Below are 14012 nucleotides of genomic sequence, written 5' to 3' on the forward strand. Positions count from 1 at the left end.
TAAGGTTTGGATCATGGATGATCTCACTCACATTAACAAGGAAAATATGTCCTTTTTGGGATTTAAATCTTCAAAGATGCACTGAAAAACAAAAGTAAATGTTATTTGCATCATTCTTAGTCTCAAAGTTTTCCATTCTGACAAACAATCAGCTGTTACAGGAATCAAGATTGTGTACCTTCTTCATCACATTTTGTGGATAAGACATTTCTTCTCTGGTTCCTTTGTCATGTAAATTATCATAATGAAAATTCATTTCCTTAACAGTTTTAAACCATGTATTCAGCATTCTAGCAATTATGATAATCACTCTTCAGAACATATTCACATTTTCCCTAGCTTTATTGTACCAAAGTGAACTTTTGTTTGGATGGATCTCCATGAGATTTAAAGACAAATTAATAAAATAAAACGAGCTGATTGAGATTGTTTTATTTGTTTATCTCAATCTTCCTATGTTCTACTTTTTCACAATTTGATTCTTTATCTCCAATTTATGCTATGATTAAGGCGCATGATTATTACAATGGCATCAACAATAAAAATACGAGCAATTTAGTACTAGGAATAATAGCATATGAATGAGTTCCATCCATGTTCCAGTGCATGTTCAAGAATTTAGCAATTCTTATCAAGATGAATGACCCAAATCCCATATGGAAGGTTTACTTGGCATGAAAATATTGATCTTCACATAAATCTGCACCATTGATGTTTTGATATTTCATAGTCTAAAATTCATTCAAGCAAGAGGTAAGCTCATGGCATCATTTTTTTTTACTAATCTTACGAATCAAATTAACCTGCAACATCTCTCTAATTGTGCATCCAAATAATGCTTTTCTTTATATATATATATATATATATATATATATATATATATATATATATATATATATATATATATATATATATATATTGAATTTAAACATCTGGCTTCGTTTTCTTCCATACCAGTATTACCAACATGAGGCACATAAATTGTGCCAGCAGATCAGTAAAATTCAACAAGATAACAGGTGAAGTTGTGGCATTCTTTTATTGTTATTCTTACAATATAAGCTGCTAACAAGAAAAGTTCTGTAATCAAATGTTGGGTGAAGGTATTAGTGAAATGAGTGTAAGAGATCTCAAAACATTAGAGGGAAAATTGGAGAAAAGCATCAGCAAAATAAGAAGCAAAAAGGTATATTCAAATTTCGAAATCTTCAGCTGTCTTTTGCCCTGCATAAATTTACTTTTGAATGGCATCATATAATGAGAATGATTACACCATGAACAGGGAGGCTCTAGGTGGCACAAATAAGCCATGCTACTTGTATTACGAACACCATCAGTGTTACAACATAATAATTCATGCATAAGCTCATGTTCATGGTTCATGCAAAACATACCCATGTATCTTTCCGGTACTTGTGATTCCAGTGCATCTAGATCGTGATGGCAAATTTGTAAATAATTTAGAGGTCTGATAACTTGCTAATGGTGATATTGGATTTTATTGTTGCCAGAATGATTTTCTGAATGCTGAAATCCAGTACATGAAGAAAAGGGTAATTAAGCCTTTTTCAACTTGTTACCACATCTTTATTCTTCCAGTAATATGCACCCATAACCAATTAATTAAGAATGCTCTTGTTACATTTCTTGCAGGATGAAGATCTGCAGAAGGACAATATGTATCTGAGAGCAAGGGTAAACAGAAATAAAACCAAACGCTGTGATGTTTTGAGAAGATTTGGGTTATTGTCGTTATTAGGCTTGGGCTTGGATCAAACCAAGTGTTCCATGCACCTCTTCATAGATTCACTTCTGATTAAGATGTTAGCATGGCTAAGCCAAGTCTTATGTGTCCCTATTGGCCTTATGTTAGGGTTGACATAGACTCATTTAGGCTTTGTTTGGGAGCCTGCTTTTGGAGCGGCGATGGGGATTTGCAGAATCCCTGTCAGTCTCCGCCGTTTGGTGCCGCATATTTGGGACGAGTAGGGGAGATCGGAGTGGAGTGGGAAGGGAAATAGCATTCAAAACCACGGATTTCAAATCCGTGGATAATGCCCCTCTTGTCGCCCCCTCCGAGGCTTCCAAACAGAGTGGTGACTAATTTTATTTTCATAACAGAGCTGCTGGAATTAAGAATAGGCTTTAGCAAACCAGATAGGAGATGCCTGTTTTTATTACCAGGCAGTTATTCAACCACACATACCAGTTGGGTTTGAACTTGCACCATCCGATTACATGGTGACTTGCACAAACTGCTTCTACCAGATGATCAGAGCCCCCCGTTGGTAGCCTGAATGTGACTTCGTGCCAAATCTGAGTAAAGGCCAGAACTGGTCTTGGCTCAGACTCGATAAGGGTTGAGCCAAGTTTTTATCACCCAAGTCATGTTCTGTACTTAGTGGGGTGGGGCCTTGGCTGCTAGACGTGCAGTCAAGGTTCAATTCTTGGGTGTCACCCTTTTGCGCAAGCTAGTGCGTAGCATAGGCCCTGTGGCAGGGGTCCTAGCCTCAGAGTTTTACGCTGCCGGCACGACACTGTAGGTATGGCATGCTGAGCCAGCGCAACCAAGTCTTCGTGTCGGGTGCGGTTTCTTCAGGTTATAAATTCAAAATAATCGTGTTCTGTAGTGATGGGTATTACCCCCATATATGGGCAGGAAACTACCTATAGGTGAACCAACCATTTTTTTGTTGCCATAAATAACTAGATTGCTGAGAATGAAAGGGCGCACCAACAGCACGTGAACATGATGCCTGGCCCAGCAGAGTATGAGGTGCTTCCAGCGACGTCATTCCAGCATGTCAATCTATTGGAGATGTCCCACCACCACCACCATTACTCACACCAAGAAATGACAACCCTTCAACTTGGGTACTCTCTCTCCGTCTCTCATCATGTTTGCATGTACGAACAAAAATTCTACAGCAGTAGACTGCCACAAGTTCATGATAATCCTGCACTACAGAGTCAGAATATGCATGAACATGGCCTGATGTTTGCTTTAATTTGAGGACATCAAGCCCTAAAGTTGTACAATGTATTCATTAGGTGTCACAGTTGGTCAAATTGAGTGAGGAAGGTTTTTGTCCTGAGCCTTTCAAAAAAAAAAGTTTGTCACCATAGACAAGTTCACATATACATGGGTTAATCTAATCCTGAACCCTTTATATTGAAGTAAATAGAAATACACGTCCAAAACTAACATAATATCCCTCAATATAACGTGGTTGGGTTCTTATGAACCTACATCCACGGCTGCAAACCCTCACACTGGTTTTATTTCACACTGCGGCAAACAAGAAGATTACAAGTATTTAAAGTGGTCTTTTTCTTTTCCAAAGACTTTACAATCTTGATCTTTAAGAAAGGTTTCTTCTAGAAAAACAATTTATTGCCTTTCCTTCATCTTTAGGGAGTCTCTCGATCATAGGGACATCCCCTCGAGTTTCCTTCTTGACAATGCTTTCCTTCTTGATCAAGGAAACATTCAGATGGAGTTTCCTTTTCATTTGAGTTTCTTTCTTGAGCATGGATTTCTTTGATTGTAGTTTCCTTAGAATCACATTTAGCTGGCTTGATCATAGGTTGCTTCACATTTATCAGACTTGGATCTATCTGCACCAATCTTGGACCCACTAAAACCTGTGGATCTAAAATAGAGTTCACACTCCCCCGCAAGCGAATGGGCAAGTTGGCCATGTGCTTGTCTAAAAAAGAAGCAAAATCATGTTGAGATAGACTATTCATAAATATTTCCGCAATTGGTCCTTGTTGTGAACATACCGAATCTTAAAGTCCCTTTGAACAACACGCTTGCAAATAAAGACAAGTAGGATCACCCGGGTAAATACCAAGATCAAATATCAGATCCAGATCAATTTAGTTGCAGCAGTAGCTAATGATTTGTACTTGACTTTAGCATTGGAGCGCACAACAATAGGTTGCTTCTTGACATACTAGGATATGCGATTAGGCCAAAAAAAGAGACAGTAACCAGAGGTGGAGTGACAATTATCAGAGCACCCATCCCATCCCAATCAGCGCCAGAAAATGCAATAAAAAATGGTTTGAGAACGGATTTGAATACAAATCCCAAAAAAGATAAGGAGCCCATAACATATCTAAGTATGTGGTTGGCAATAGTTAAGTAGACTGCATGAGTTAACAGATTTAGTTTACCGCATAGGCAATGTCAGGCCCAATCAATGTCAGGTATTGTAATGAGCCCACCAATTGATGATATTTGAGAGGATCAGAGAGTGGATCACCATCATAGAGGGATAATTTGCCCCCAGATGCTACTGGCGTGCTAATAAGATTGCATCTTTTTCATACGAAACCAAGATAAAATGTCTATAGCATATTTTTGTTTGATAAAATGAGCTCAAAATTAGAGTAAAAATCCTCAATAACCAAAAACTAATGAAGTCTAAGATTCTTCCTCTCAAACTAGGCATTTAAGCGAGAAATAAAAGCTTGGATCTAAGGAACATCATTACTAACTAAAATAATATCATCTACATAAACTAATAAAACCATGGTTAGTGTACCAAAAAAATACATAAACATGGATGGAGCTGTCTGTAAAACTAACTTCAAGGAGAAATGAGCTAATTCAAAAAGGAGATAAGGTGTTGGAACCAATCTTGAGCGGCCTGTTTAAGACCATAAATGGCCTTACTGAGCTTGCAAATATGATTAAAGAATTCAGGATAATGAAACCTCAAAGGTTGTTTCATAAAAAGGTCTTTGTCAAGGTGACCATGAAAGAAAACATTTTTAATGTCCATTTGCCCAACCATGACTATCCTTAATAGCCTGGTTGTAGGTATGAGGCTAAAGAAAAAGAGAACTCAAGTTGGCACTCAAGCAATACAAGGGATAACGAGTAGCAACTGGAGTGAGTGCGATTTGTAGAGGAACTCGTGGGATCTACATGTTCAATGGTAGGCATAGGAAAAGGATCAACAACAAGAGAGGTAGTGAGAGGAGATAGAGGCTCGAGCGATGGTGGGATAGGTGAAGGAGTATGCAGATCAATAAACAATATCATTGGTTGAGAACGACACTCTCATCAAAGACGACATGATGAGAGATATAAACATGGTCAGATGTAGGATCTAACAACAATAACCCTTATGGTAAAGGCTATATCAAAGGAAAAACACTGACAAGTTTTCCAGACAAGCTTATTTTGACGATAAGGACTTCAAAAAAGAAAACACAAGCAGCCAAATGTTCAAAACAGACTATAATTGGAATATTTTTTGTACAAGACTTTCATATGAGCTCTTAGAGCACAATACACTAAGCGGAAGCTAATTTATTAAAAAGACTGTCATTAGAAAAGCCTCCACCCATTGGTGCTTGGGAATAGAGGCTTGTGCCATTAAGGCCAATCCAATCTCAACGACATGCCTATGTTTCTTTTCAATAAGGTCATTTTGTTCCTGAGTGTGAGCATAAGGAATATGATGGTGGATGCCCTGATAGAAAAGATAGTTCTCAACGAAATGCTTTAATCTTTAGAGAAATTTGATTATCAACAAGAGTTTTAAAATTTTGAAAAAATATAAAGGCATCTGATTTTCTCACCAATGGATACATCTATGTGAAATGAGTAAAATCATCAATAAATATAATATAATATTTATGCCTAACATTAGACGTAATAGGGGTTGATCCTCATATATCACGGCATAGCAGTATCATGAGCAACATCATCAAAAGCAAGTTTATGACTTTTTTGCTAACTGACAGCTCATGCAAACATTATTGAGTTTAGAAGATCCAACTAAAAATGAACTATGTCTTTTTAAACATATGAAAAATAGGTTCTCTTGGGTGACCTAACCTGGTATGTCAAACCGCAGTCTAAGCTCGACATCTCACCAAGGCTTGGGGGTGTTTTATCCCAACGCAAATAGGGTAAAGAATATCTTTAATCCTTCCTCGGCACAGAACATGACTTGTGCTCAAATCTTTGATTTTATATACCACGAAAAGAATACGAAAGCATAATTATTCTCTTTAGTAAAGCAAGCAATAGAGAGAAGCTTCTTATGATTATTCAACTATGTAACACAGACAGGGCACCACACCCCCATCGATCCCGCACCCAGGCGGGTGCAACACTTAGACACAACTTGCTTTGTGTTAGGTGAAGTCAACTACATTGAGGTCCATTTCTATCCAAAAGTAGATTGAGTTAGCCCTAATCAAGTTTATTTTTATCTATATTATATATATAAATACATAAATGCACACATTAATTTAAAACTGTTAAAAATTATATATATATATATATATATATATATATATATATATATATATATATATATATATATATATATATATATATATATATATATATATATCCTCCCAGCACCCAAGTTTTTTTTAAAGTGCCTCATAGCCACATCCACACCCGCACCTATGTGACATAGTTATTCAAGATAATCTTACCATTGCCAATTTGAGAAATATGTAAGTCACTGCCATTACCCACAATAACATGGTCATTACCTTGATATGATGATTAGGAGGTCATTGCCCACATATCATTGGTAATATGGTTCATTGCCCCAGTGCTTGGAAACCAATCCGCATACCCAAAAGAGTTCATCGAGAGAGAAGCAAAGGTCTGCAACAAGTCATCTGGTTGAGCCAACCAGTTGTACCTATCTTTACAATATAAAGCAGTGTGATCAGTTAGATGACAGATCTGACATTCAACATTACTTAACCTTGATTCAATTTAGAATTAGATACTTGATTATTATTATTATTATTGAAATTAGAGTATGAGTTTTTACCATTTGCAAAACCTCCCTTATTTTGAGAACGGCCCCAATTTGAGCCTCTTCCATGCTGGTTCCAACCACAGCCTCCATATCGGCCTCTTGGCTGGTTATTTCGGCCACCACGATAAAAATTGAAACCTGATTCTCTTTCTCTTGAAGAGTAGAATGTGGTGTTGCTGATTATTGAATGATTCTCTATGCATCCTTTCAATCCTGCCTTTATGACTTAGGAGAGAAGTTCAAAGTACATCAAACTTTAGTACTTTATCAATAATAGTTATATAAGTAACAAAAAATTCATATTCAGGGGGTAGACCATGAAACACACGGCTCACTAAGTCTTAGTTGGACACAAGTTTTTGAATAACGACAAGATCTACATCAACAATAGATTTGATTTGGTTTAGTTACTCGATCGGTTATTAAAGATGTACCTTTCTTGATATCTTGCAACATCTTTAGTTGCATGAACCTTGATTGAGATTGCTCAGCATGGGATCTCCATAGCAACTCCCAAACATCTTTGGATGACACCAATCCAACCACTTGAGCAAGAATCAACTCTGTGAGGGTGGCATTGATCAAACACAGGATCATTTGATCAATCTTCTCCCACTTGGCATATTCTGGATTTATGGTGACCCCTCCTTGTGTGTCTATGAGTCAAGATGATGCAGCAGCAACAAACTCATCGACAAATCCAAACAGCCCATGTGTTTTCAAGATGGATTGAAACTGACTTTTCCATAGGAGATAATTATTTTCATCCAGTTTGATGCAAACAAGATTGTTGATGTTCAACATGGGAAAAGCAAGATTTGATTCACTGTCGTTGGTAGCCATAAGGTTGAGATGCTCTGATACCATGAAGTAAATAGAAACAAACTAACACAATCACACTCAATATAATGTGGTTCGGTTCTTATGAACCTATGTCCACAACTGTAAACCCTCACACTCTGATTTTATTTCACACTGCAGCAAACAACAGGACTGCAAGTATTTAAAGAGAAGTCTTTCTCTTTTTCAAGGACTTTACAATCTTTATCTTTATGAAAAGTTTTCCCTTGAAAACAATTTCTTGCCTTTCCTTCATCTTGAGGGAGTCTCTCATAGGGGCGTCCCCTTGAGTTTCCTTCTTGATCAAGGACACTTGTAGATGCAGTTGCCTTTTTCTTTGAGTTCCCTTCTTGAGCTTGGATTTCTTTGATTGTAGTTTCCTTAAAATCACATTTAGCTAGCTTGATCATGGGTTGGTTTATGAGACTTAGTTTTGTCTGCACCAATCTTGGACTCACTAAAACGTGTGGATTTGAAATAGAGTTCACATATATTACTAGAAAATTGAAATGTCCAACAACTGACTGAAATGAAAAAAAAGTGACATCTCGGGCAGTGGCATTTTTAAAAAAATGTAGTTACTTTTAAGGTAAATTATGTCCTTTGTTTTGGAGGAAAAAGGAAAAAAAAAAAGCTCATACAACTTTTTAAAGTGTAAGAATTGTGGTTTTATTTTGAAAAGTGACATGAAGTTTTTTTTATCCTAAAAAGGAACTATTTATTTTTAAAAATACATGTTTCAGGGCATTTGGATTTTCCAATGAGTTAAGCATTGCTAACATCACATAAAAGGTTTAAAGTTTGTTTACTCTTCAATGAATCCATCTTTACCAACTGAAATTTACCGACTTTATGATGTTTCTTAACTTTCTCATTGCTAATTATGGAATGGAAAAATTAGTACCGGGCAAGAAGATGAGAATGTGACCACGATTAGCACTCGTGGCATGGTTATGTGTTGGGCCCCTCTTAAGAATGGGGTAGTGCACTGGGCCCTCCTCCTTTAATAGGGGGTGCCCTATTTTTGATGCTCCCTTAGTTGAGCAGAACACTTTATAAAGTGTTTTCCCTCGAACACTGCATCTGCTCTAATTTCTTTTCACCATAGTTTAAAATTTTGTTGGGTCAATTCTGTGACTCGGTTGACTCGGCCAGAATCCCCCAGTCAAAAAATGAGTACAACAAAACCTGGCTGAGTCACCAAGTCATGGACGAGTCGGCTGAGTCATGGGCAAGTCATGCACGTATAATGTACATATATAATATATTTTATATATAATTACATATATTATATAAAATATAATATAAATATTATATATATATTATATATAAAAATATGGTTATACATATATTAATAAAATTATACATTAAATATATCATAAAATGCATATTATATATAATATATTGATATAATATTATAAAATATACATAGTATATACACATATTTATATATTTATATATTTTATATAAAATCTAAAGTTAACATGACCCGACCGAGTCATCGAGTTGACTTGAACGAGTCACGGGTCATTTAAGGGTGAGCCCAGTGATGAGTCAATGAGTCTTTTTTTTTTAAGAAGTAATGTTAAGGGGTTACCCCAAAAATATATTAAAAAGTTAGGAATTTACAAATGATCACCCAAGGAAGGTAGCCAATCTGGTGGCTTGTCTTTCTAGAGAAGGTTATTACAATTCTGAAGCAGGACAAGAACATAGTCCATATTAAGAAGAGGACCCTTGAATATGACATCCCCACAGGCAAAGTAACTAGTTAAAGCACAACCTTGAATTGATAAGCATCGCCCTTCAGCAACATCCTTAATAGTCCGCTCCAATGCAGATGATTTGATATACCTTCAATCCATGCTGGAGAAACGGTAACAAAAGTGGACAATCTTACTCAATGAGAGATGAGTTTGATGTTCTTCTTATTCCCCCTAACAAATGAATATGTCTCTAGAGTAAACCGCAAAACAAAGAAGATGACCGTCTATGTAGGTGCTCGAAGCAAATCTAATCACAAAAAAGCTAAAGACAGGCATCCAAAAGCTATTAGCTATTAAACCTGTTTTAATAAACAAAGATATAGATTTTTTCTGAGCACTTGGCCTATCAAGCTCAACAAATTGCTTTGTATATGATTCCCAAACCAAATCAGCTACAGCAGACCTGTTCGGCCAGGCACCCTCATGGTAGGATGCATTCCTCAGCTTCCAAATATTTCAGCAAACAATGCTAAAGGTGATGTCCAAACACAGTTTAAGCCACAGAGGATGAAAAAGGTGTCATCCACCACTTCAACTCAGAAATAAAATCAGAGTGCGGTACCCTTTTTTTCCATAAATTTTGCACACATGTTTTAAAACCATGCTTTTCACCACTACAATTCCTCATTCATGAACTCACAAGCTGTGTGTATGAAAATCACGCGATAATATCGCGAGAAATTGCCTGAAAGTTTAAAACGGCAATTTCTAGCGAGATTTTCAAATTATCGCGAGATTTATGAAAAAACATAAATACCATGATTTAAACGCGATATTTACATTTTAAACGGCTATTTATCGCAAAAAATCCTATATTTTTATTTTTAAATAATTTTTATTAATATTTTCTTATAAAAATAATTTATATTTTTTTTAATTAATTTTTTATTGCCAAGATTTTTCTGAAAAAAACACGAGATTTATAGAATTTTTTCAATTTCTTGCGAGTTTTTGAAAAACGAGAAATTGCCGATAAAAACTTTTGTCACTATGCTCACAAGTACGAGCTGCGTATGGAAAACACACCATCAAGGCAGATGATAATCATATTTTAGCTGCCAAAACTTGTTACATTTTTCATCTTATTCGTTTCTTTGCATTCATTTGATTACGCAGGTGAATTTTGCTTGTGTCCAAGATTGACAAGATGGCAACATATTGTGGAACTATTGTTTCAATTGTCTTGCCACTCTGAATTTGAAGGCGTGTAACTTAATCTTTTGAAACAAGGAGAAAAAAGAGGGGACCAGCAAGCAGAAATGGAGATTTTACTGGGATATTAAGAACCGTCTTAGTTTTTTAAACGGTCATAAAAGTTTAGCTTATGGCTGGCAGCTTGTTTTCTTTATTTCCTTTGGAATGTAACTTGCGTCCATATAACTTTATGTAATTATCTAATGTGTTCCATCTCTTGCATTGTTTTTCTGTTAGATTTATAAAGCTGTGATGCCAAAAGAAACACAAATGGGCGCATATATTAAGGGGTATTGAGTTCAAAAAGAAAAAGAAAAATAAATTCACCGAAAATTATCAAGGGATACTGAAGGTGCTGTACTATTGAGTGTAAATCACTGTTGCTTTGTATTTGTTCTATCTTTCTGAATCAGGCCATGAAAATGTAATCCACGTGTTTTGCTTAATAGAATGGGGTCTGGATCATGTGTTTGCAACGTGTAAGTGGGTTTTTCAAGAGCTTAAAACTAAAAAATCAACAGTCGATAATATGCATAAGTTATGTCTCAAAAATTTGTGTTTTTACACCAAAAAACATGATCTGCTGCACAATCCCTAGCAAACAAACAGTGATGAACACATTTATGTCGTCAGACTGAGTCGATATAACCTGCACCTATGATTTCTACCTTACGCACCCTATGTGAAGTAGTGTCTTTTTTTAACAACATGGTCATGTTTGGTTCAAATGATGGTAACGACTAAACCATCTCATCAGTTGGATCCAACGGTTGCTAGTTTCATATATCAATCCATGTTAGTTTTAGATAATTTTCAAACTTCAAGCCTATCTACTTGCATTTTCACTGGCATGGACGCAAAATGTTTGATAATCACAGGACATGGAAATGGAAGATGACTAATGCCAACTAGAGGAGACTTGGTGCTTAATAACAATGGACCCAGTGTAGCACCCCCAGCAAGTGATGGGCTAGATTACTTATCTGTTGTGTTTTGATGCTAGTGAGGAGCCATAGTACTTTGAATTTTAGGAGAGTGAAATCCAGAGGGCTTGCAAAGAAAGAATGCATGTATGAGCATGTTCATTTATGAATGAATGAAATGAATAAACAAGTTCATTTCAAATAAATGAAATGAATGTATGTACAAGTAGGTTTATTTTATGAAAAATAACCATATACAAATTTGTTGTATTTTGCCAAATGCCCCCACAAATTTTGAAATCCGCCCGATGTCTAATTTTGCAGCATCTTAACTTTTTAAGGACCTTTTTACCCTTAGCATATGCGAATTGCTCTCGATTTTTGTGTTATATTACAATGCTCTCTCATCTCGCTAAATCTCACTAAAAACAAAATTCGTACGATATTTCTGTAGAAATCACAAATTTTACACAATAGTATGAATATCACGACACTGCTTGCGAAAATTCCTTACGAATTTTGTCAAGAGCTTCACGTTAGTGGTTGCGAAAGTTTGTCTTTCGATGTATAATTCATAAAAAGTTTGCAGAATTTAGGGACTTTAGCATGTTGTCGACTTATAGCGATGCAAAATTCTGTTTTAGCGTGTAAATTTACATGCATATATATAGGCAATTAGACTATGAATTTCATCATGAGTTTTGTGTTGGTGGTTGCGACAGTCTACTCAATTCGTAATTACTTTGCACATGTTTGTTAACTCAATTCATACATGTACCATCCTTGACTTGGTATATGATTGTTATAGATATGATTGTGAAATATTTATCCTAATATATATGTAATACTTGGGCTTAAGCAAATAATTAAATTATCATATTTTTTATGTAAGCTATTGTTAGTTGTTTACAAATAACCTTTTTTTCATAATGATATATGTATTTACAGAAAGTGTGTGATGAAATTATATAAACATGAGAGAAAGAAGAAAAGTTTATAGTTGGCCAAAGAGTTGGTTGAGGGAAAGGAAGGGAGAACCGAGAGAGAGAGGTAGAGAGGGCATCTAATGATGAGGTGTCGGATGGCGAGACGAAGTTTGCTGAGATCTAGATAATCTTGGAGAGTATACATTGATGGTTATGTATATTTCATTTTGACAATAAAAAAAGTGTGAATGTAATTTTGACATAATAAATAAAAACTTGGATGTCATTTGGATCTAAAGTTCATTCATGGTTGTAATTAAAAATTTTGGTTATAATTTTCATGTTAGGTTGACTGAATTTTGATAGAACCTTCAAGATATCTGAATTTAATGGATCAAAAGTCGGACAGGAAGGTAGATTCAGATTCTCAATGGACAGGTACTTCAATTTGAGCCTGACGAACTCAAGAGGATCAAACCTAAGATTCTTTAATCATGGGACTTGGGATACATGTGTCGGGGGTACAAAACCTTGTTGGACACGGTGGGGAAGAGGACTAAGGGCAATTGTAACTATGGATTTGGAGAAATTGGAAAAATAGGGTTAATAGGCTAAATTGGGTGGGTAAGCGTTTCAATTATAGTTTTGGTCTAGAACTGAGATGCTCTAGTCCAGAGATTTTAGTTTCACCTAGGGATGTGTGTGGGGGTCTAGGATATGACCTAAACTCAAGGGAATATTGATGGTAAATAGGATCTATCGATATAACAGTTACATGTGTTTTAGGCATCCAATAGGATGCAGTTTTGGGTTTCAAGACCTAGAATGTTAATGAAAGTTATACTAAGGATAAGGAAGAATGATACAAGTACCTGGGAGGTCTATAGCAGTTTGGTATGAGGTCCCACATATTCTAGAACATTGACACACGATTTGCAATTAAGAGATGCCACTCGGTTCACCGAAAGAGCAAAACGCACAGTTCGGGCATTGGGGAAGCTTGGGCTTTAGTGAAGGTTTGGATATCCAACTTTCAAGGTCTGATATGCAGAGAGGACTAGCGAGTAGTGAGAGAGGAGCGAGGGGATAGAGAGAAGAGAGGAAAAGAGCAGAGAGAGATATACATTAGAGAGTGAAGGATGACTATAGAGAGAGATGCGAGAAACTTTAATAAATTCAATAATGCTAATTGAGCTTCCTATAGAGAGGTTTGGGGTTGAGTCCTAATTAAGACACACTTTATCTAATTAAGAAAAGTTGATATGACATATAAATTAGGACTCCTATATATCAAGACTCCACACTAATTGCTTGCTTGCTTCCTAACGATGACACATGTTGGCCTTCTCTTCTGTCTGATAGGAACTCTGGGTAATTACCCTTTCCTGGATTAGGGAGGCCTCCTGAGCTACCACATCACCTTCTTGGGTCTCACACATTGTTGGTCGACCCTCTTGGATCTCTATACGTGGTGTCTGGATCCTGTGTACTAGATCTGGATTCTTTGCCATTATCTGGACCATAATTGATTCACCACACTCTAATATACTTTGTCTC

At 36.1% G+C, this 14012-nt stretch overlaps 1 protein-coding gene across 1 annotated transcript; it reads left to right on the top strand.

Annotated features, from left to right (window-relative positions):
- The first annotated feature begins 967 nt into the window (after positions 1–967).
- LOC149820187 (floral homeotic protein AGAMOUS-like) lies at positions 968–3013 on the top strand. The gene is made up of 5 exons (XM_089981765.1): positions 968–1019; positions 1074–1186; positions 1512–1553; positions 1654–1695; positions 2711–3013. The coding sequence occupies exons 1-5, from the start codon at positions 968–970 to the stop codon at positions 3011–3013; spliced, it is 552 nt and encodes a 183-aa protein (XP_089837891.1).
- The last annotated feature ends 10999 nt before the right edge of the window (positions 3014–14012 follow it).

The sequence above is a fragment of the Nuphar pumila genome, chromosome 12 (assembly GCF_984573655.1).
Source record: "Nuphar pumila chromosome 12, dmNupPumi1.hap1.1, whole genome shotgun sequence".
Taxonomy (NCBI): Eukaryota; Viridiplantae; Streptophyta; class Magnoliopsida; order Nymphaeales; family Nymphaeaceae; genus Nuphar; species Nuphar pumila.

Bases quoted from the DNA above. Each gene is read 5' to 3' on its own strand.
- LOC149820187 (XM_089981765.1), top strand. From the start codon at position 968: ATGAGGCACATAAATTGTGCCAGCAGATCAGTAAAATTCAACAAGATA. The intron at 1,187-1,511 runs GTATATTCAAAT...TATTGTTGCCAG, and splicing joins GCAAAATAAGAAGCAAAAAG to AATGATTTTCTGAATGCTGA. The intron at 1,696-2,710 runs GTAAACAGAAAT...ATAAATAACTAG, and splicing joins ATATGTATCTGAGAGCAAGG to ATTGCTGAGAATGAAAGGGC.